The sequence below is a fragment of the Crocodylus porosus genome, unplaced genomic scaffold (assembly GCF_001723895.1).
Source record: "Crocodylus porosus isolate Cpor-Errol unplaced genomic scaffold, CroPor_comp1, whole genome shotgun sequence".
Taxonomy (NCBI): domain Eukaryota; kingdom Metazoa; phylum Chordata; order Crocodylia; family Crocodylidae; genus Crocodylus; species Crocodylus porosus.
In genome coordinates, this window is record NW_017728914.1 from 24,719,159 (window position 1) to 24,725,938 (window position 6,780).

Genomic DNA, 6,780 nt, shown 5'->3' on the forward strand with positions numbered 1-6,780 from the left:
AGCTAATTAGGCAGCTCTGCAGTATACATCTCATGTAGACATGCCCAGCTTATACTAACTCTCTCACTCCCAACAGCTGTTTACCTCATTGAAAATCCACGGTCAAAAGCAGTGCTGACTAGCTTTTCTTGAAAGTGCCAGCTAAGACACCGACATCTGAATAAGCCTGGAACATATAACTAGCTTATCACTTTTACAACTGATCTCTTCCAGGCCAAAGTGGCCCTGTCTGTAGCTATTCAGTACACAATCATCAACCCAATACCTCTTACAGATGCTAAGAAATAATTTAGGAGAAAAAAGAACTCAATCTAATTTTTAGCTTGTTCACAGTAACTTTAAGAACTAGGCATTCCAATGCAGCACAAGTTATCTGTTAATGCAGCAGGAACCTAAAACACAGCATTGTTCCAAGTAAAACAAACATTCCTTTTCCATCTCTGTTCCTTGAAAGGATTACGTGCTAGTAACTCAGCTACTAGGATCATGACAGAACTGCATGCAGAAGAGCTTGTCCGGTGATTGGCTCTGCACAATTAAGAGGGATGCACATGATCTGGAGTTCATGCTCATGTTCATGAGAGAATTATCACTTAGATGGCTGATAAGACAAGTGCACTCAGTCCATTCAGATATGAAGCCTCTGAGGGTCTATGGTAAAGGCATAATGGGAATGCTAGAATGGGTGGATGCAACAGGTGGGAAAGGCAGAGTCTAGTCAGGAAAAGAGCTGATAAAATAACGCCATGGGGTGGAAAAAGGGCAACTGTCCATTTATGCTGGAGTACTTGCTGTCACTGGGACTGAAGGTCAGGACCCATGGACTCTATACTCCACCGTTTGAGAAATACTGGACAAAAATCACATAGGCCAAGGTTTTCAAAACAGCCCCTGTTTATGGGTATCAAATTTAGAATCAGAACATGCCTGATCTTCAGAGCTCACATGGGTTTCTAATGCATTTACATTGTAGCTTCTAAAATCACAAGGATGCTCCCCCATATTGAAACGCCCTGCATTCTTGGCTTTTAATGAGACAGAGAATGTTTATAGTGGGCATGTCTACATGTTGCCCTAAAGTGACGTAGCATTCACATGTGTCTACACGTGATCACCAGCTACACTGCCATAGCAGCACACTCGCCAGGTACAGTACGCCACTATGACGACAAAATCTAGCGGCAAAATCTAGCAGTGCGAAGTGTGCACGGGTCATTAACCACCCATACTGCACACTGCTTTAGTACTTCCAAAAGGAAGTACTAAAGCACGGTGCCACAGCAATGCTGCCACATTGCAACACTTAGACGTGCCCAATAGGTGCAAATGATCATCTTGTTAAGTGATATGAAGTGCAAGGGACTTTCAAACCCTTGTACAAAGGAGTCAACTGCTAAACACTAGTTGCACTAGTAACAGATGAATGGTCTCGGAACTTTTTAAGCTGCAGGGGTGCGTGCTTTCAGTGCACAGCTATTTTAATACAGCCTAATTTCAGTTCCTTGGGCTAAAATCTAGGGGATAGAGAATCTCAAACTTCCCCTCAATATAGTATTTCAGAGGTATAAGGTCTTATCCTTCTACAAGATCTCTCTCTTTCTCCTTCAGTGACCTCAGGAAGTGACAATCATCTCCTGTGGCATGAGAAGTGAACTCCATCCATTGTGGTAAAAAAACCTCATGAGCAGATTAAGAAAGTGCAACCTCCCAACGCAACCACTGCTCTGCTGTTTAACATACTTACGCTTTTCATTGGCCTGGGCGGTGTGGAAGAGTGTTAAGGGTCTCTCGCTGCAGGAGGGAGGCTTCGAATCTGTGCTCTTCTTACGAGATAGCAGCAGCTGCGAGTTTGGCGGTGCCGTCTCTGGCACAGTGTTAAATATCTATAAATAAAATAAGTGTTCTTTAAATGGTCACATGTTGCAATGAAGTGTGGGTGGAGGGGGACTCCATTACAGCAGAGAAACTCAGTGAAGGAAACAGCCCTGAGAAACCAACAACTTGGCAAGTTACCTTTTTTGGGTACAGAAAATGAGATTATAACATTCAGCTCCCCACCCAAACTGCCCTCCTTTCCGCTGTTCCTCCCCAAAGCCACTTTGTTAATTAGTAAAAATGAACATTGTAACCCACTTAAGAGGCCGTGAATGACACCAAGGAGCTGACTGCAGGAAAAAAAAAAAAGGCACATGATAGTAAAACCAAATGCCTATCCATATGTATATATTTCCATACGGTGCAGCTGTTCCCCATAGGCTGGCAGTTCTCAGGACCCAGTGATGTAAACCAGCTTGTGAAATTCTTTGCAACTCCCAGCCACAGCTGTCTGTAAACCAAGTGATCACATTTTTCCTAAGGGGAATGGAATTTTTAAGCAGGATAAATCTTAACAGCAGCATTATTTCCCCCTTTGTTATTTATTGTTTCTTTTCTTTAACCCAAGGTTCACACAGCACTAGAGTTCCCTGAAAGCCATTCTTTGAAGGGCTCCCCCAGCACAAATGCATTAAACACATACTTTAGTGCCTTTTCCTACTCAAAACCTCTGAGCCCAAGACTTCAAAACCAATAGTTTTGCTGGGAAGTAAGGTTGCTCAATATGAAGGCCGTAGTTTGCCAAAAGGAAAATAGCATTTCAGAGACATTTCTCCCCCACATATTCTCCCGTAAATGCCAGGTACTCAACCAGAACACATAGCCATTAGCTATTTCCGAGGTGTCCAATTTCTTGCAGAAAGTTATAAAATTTTGTCTGCCAGCTCCTATGAATAATTGCCAGAAACTCATTGCTTTGTTTCATGTAACAACACAACGTCCCCTCCACAATATGTCTAAAAATAAATGTAAAAGCAGGGAATCTTTAATCAACTACTTTTAATATTGCATCTCTGTCTCAAAAGCATCAATAAGCAGGTTCAGTGACAAATGCTAATGCTTATGCCCCTTGGAAAAGTGATGTTTTGTTGTTTTAAGCGAACTGTGCACTCGGGAATAAACCTTACCGCAAATCCTTTTTGTCTGGTATAATTCAGAAAATGTGACCACAGTCATACCTCCTTTGAAAGAGCAGAGATGGTTGCACTTTCAGTCCCCAGGACCCAGGTGCCCCATGATTTAACCTGATCTTTTGAACAAATATTTTAATCTAAGCATCACACTGACTTGGGCTTAAAAAACAAGAACAAAAAAGAAAAAGATCTATTTCTGACCGTAACATATTCCAGAGGAAATCAAAAAACAGCAGCTTAATTGCATCAAGCCAACCACACGCTCAGTGCCATATAATTCACAGCACTTCAGCCAAATCTCCTATCTGTTGATAGATGTTGCTAAAGCTGAGCTTCTGTATCTGAGGCTAATAATGGGGGAGGAACAGGAAACGGTGATGAATCACCACACAAAAAATTCTGTGAATATTCAGGGCCACTGATAAAGGCACTGATAAGTGAAAAGCTGCATTTGATTGTAAGTAGCTGAACAGAATACAAAACAGGTGGAAGGGTCATGTATTCTTAGTTCTTACTTTTCAAGATCTACCAATCCATCCTTCTTGCTTTATGTATCAGTTGAAGGAGTCCCAGTTCAAAGCCTTGCTCAGTTGTGTTACATACGTCTTTCTCACGCCAAATGGTCACATGTATCTGTGTTCACGTCACACTATGGCACCGCTACTCTCACGGTCTGAAAGACCAGCCACCAACGGCTACTCAGGATCTTTCTGTCTCGCATCCGTTTCTTCTTGCGACTGACCCCTCAGGCACAGAACTGAAGCACGGTGGGAATGAACAAAGCAACCTGAAACGGGACTTTCCCCAAAGCAACCTTCTAGGATTCCACGGCATTCTTTTCAATCTGGCTTCAGAAAGCTCATAATTCAGTTAGAAGCTTTGTTGGCAATACTTGCACAGGTTATCGTGCCAAAGCACAAATCAGAGGCACACGCGAGTAAGTTACACCAAAGCACTCACTTTCTTGCATGCTAGATCACCTGACCCAAGAGAATGGAGTCCTTTTAAAGCACAGCCCTAGGCCGCAAGTCTGCTCCACTGCTATTGATTTTAAAAAGCACATTGGTAAATGTGTTTTATTTTTCTCATTTAGAGCTCCCACCAATACAAAATTCTGCATGGGAGATGTATTGGGAAAAAAAATACAAACAAAAGCTTTTCAGGTTGTGTGTGATCATTACATACATTTACAGAAGAACTCCCAGAGAGGGCGGGCGGCAGGGGGGCCAAGACAGACGTACATACACTTGCCAGCACGTACATAACTTGCGACTAAACACACTCAGCTGGAATCATGTGGTTTTAATTTTGTTGGAACCTCATTATAAATAACTCTATTAAACTACACACTTCAGCGTCACATGCATGGTGAGCTATCAGCACCAATTGTGCCTTGCAGTTCAAACTGCAGTAGAAACAATTTTTAACTGATCCTAAGGGCTGTACAAAGGGCAACATTGCAAACTGGGCACTGTGCTCATGACTTCACCAATGCAATTTTGCAAAAGTAATGACCATTTTGCAGAAAAGACAGGCAAGGTTTCAGATGCTGTGTAAAGCTAAGCAATATCCTGTCTCAACATCTCCTTTCTATCCCTCCACCCCCAGCAGACTTTTAAGGGCTTCTAGTTCTTTCTAGCTTTATAGACTACGTTCTACTCACTGCTGTGACTCCAATTGTGCAAAGTCCAGTAAATATCCTCCCCCTTGGCCTCTCTGCTATGTTATAACCTTCTTTTATTAAGCCACAACTTCTTTTATTAACATCCTTTTCCCCTTTTATTTTCCCTAGTGTAGCCACTCCAAAGATTAAAGTATTGCCAGCCCTGAAAAAGCCCACATCTTGCTTGCTCATGACAGTCATCATTTCTAGACAATCTGCAGCCCTTGGCAACAGCAGGATAATAGCCTAGTGAGCTGCCATTAATGATCACAGCTGAATCATGCAATTGTGTGTGTGCTTAATTTACTCAGCAGAGTCATGACTCTGACCGCCATGCAATTTTATAGTGACAATGTGACACCAAATCATGCTGAAACAGAAACACCAAAGTTTCCTCCAGTACAGCTTTTATCATTTATTTGCTTGTGTTTGCATTTTGAGAGCATTGATTCTGTCATATTTGGTTAGAGAAAATAAAAACAACCAATTCTAAACGTGTCTATCCGGCAGACTGAAGAGGACAAGGAAAAGAGCTCTACTAATGCTGTCCTTTCAGTCCCAAGTGTATCAATATCAAGCTATTAAGATGAATGGAGTGACCAAGAAATGGAAGCAATCTAGTCTGTGCTAAGAATATTAAAAATTATTCTCTCTATCACCTCTGAATAACATGCACCAGTGAAGCTAAAATTAGTTGCTTGACTGGAGGGGTGGGTGCACAATCAATAAATACTTAAGTTCAAGAAAATGCTGATGTCTGTTTTCTATCTCCCCTTTAGGCCTTGAAAATACAAAGAACTAGAAGATAAATACATACTTTACATTTGACTTTGGCACAGTATACTCAAGAAACTATGTAGGTCTCTTTAAAAAGATGTGAGGAAACAGCATTGCAAGGTTTAAAAAAGGGATAGTATTTCCCAATATGAAGACTAGTAATAAGTGTGGTATAAAACCCTACTCTCATCTCAGGCAGAGCCAACCTAAGCAGGGTACGGGGCCTGGGGCAAGTCAGCCCATGCAAGGCCCCGCCCCCACTCTGATCCCCTGCCCCCACTCCAATCCCACCTGCCCCAAACCCAAAGAAGCTGCCGCAGCCATGGGCAGTGGGGGAGGAGGGGGGCAGGGAGGAGGCAGGGGCTGGACTCGAAGCAAGTGGCGGCAGTGTAGTCGCTACAGCTGCTCCGCCCAGCTCTGCAGGGCCCCGCAAAGCATGGGGCCCAGGGCAGTCACCCCAATTACCCTGCCCCGCCCCCCCAAGGATGGCCCTGACCTCAGGTGAAAGTTTTTAAACTCAGCACTAACTCAAATCCATTCTCCAGTGAGCACCATCTTAGGGCTAGATTCACAAAATGACTTGGGTGCCTAAGTACAAAATGGAGTGCTTCAAAACCCTTGCTCAACTGCTGCCTCACCCTCGGCATTTTTTCCCAAGTTTAATGTAAAATGCACCATTAGTCCTTGGATCAGAGCCTATAACTCAGATTATAACTCACCTTCCCAGCTAAATACAGGCAGTCAAAAAGCCTGAGGCTGAATTGATTCAATCTGCAAGTTAGTCTAAGCTGTGTAGATGAAACTGATAAGCTAGTGAACAGACATTCACTTTTGATTCAAGAAATATAACCATGTGCCAGCAGTGGCTCAGGCCAGAACTTCGAAAACAGTTTATGCGCACCAAACTTCAGATTTGAACTGGGTTCCAATCTGATTTCCAATATAGCATGGACAGCTGCCTCCAGCTGGTATATCTGTTGTGCTGGAAGGGCAGGGGGGCAGATCAACCACCCCAGGGTGAGAGAGGGGGCAGGGTAGGGGCAGACATTGCCCAGCCGGGGTGGGTGTGAGATGGAGCTGTGGCTCATGGGGGGAGATGGCTCTCGCTGTTGCTTGCACTCTGGGAGCTGCAAGGCACGCCCCCAGGTCTGCAAGGCATGGGGCGGGTGGCAGCTGCGGGATGGAGCCGGCTCCACAGCTCTTCTCACTGGGGGCTGGGCTCAGAGCAGGCTCTGGCAGGGCTGAGAGGAGACTGCAGCCACCCCAGATTTCACCACAGCTCTGCTCCCAGCCCTGTGCCACCACTCGGCACAACCCCAGCTTTTCCCAGCG

General features: G+C 44.1%; 1 protein-coding gene across 2 annotated transcripts in view; it reads right to left on the reverse strand.

Moving 5' to 3' along the window:
• Positions 1-6,780, reverse strand: part of ARHGAP26 (Rho GTPase activating protein 26) — a 313,273-nt gene that overhangs the window by 85,537 nt on the left and 220,956 nt on the right. For both annotated transcript variants that reach the window (XM_019535005.1, XM_019535006.1), the window contains exon 19: positions 1,745-1,883. In XM_019535005.1, coding sequence (XP_019390550.1) covers positions 1,745-1,883 — 139 coding nt within the window. The remainder of the gene's footprint in view (positions 1-1,744; positions 1,884-6,780) is intronic.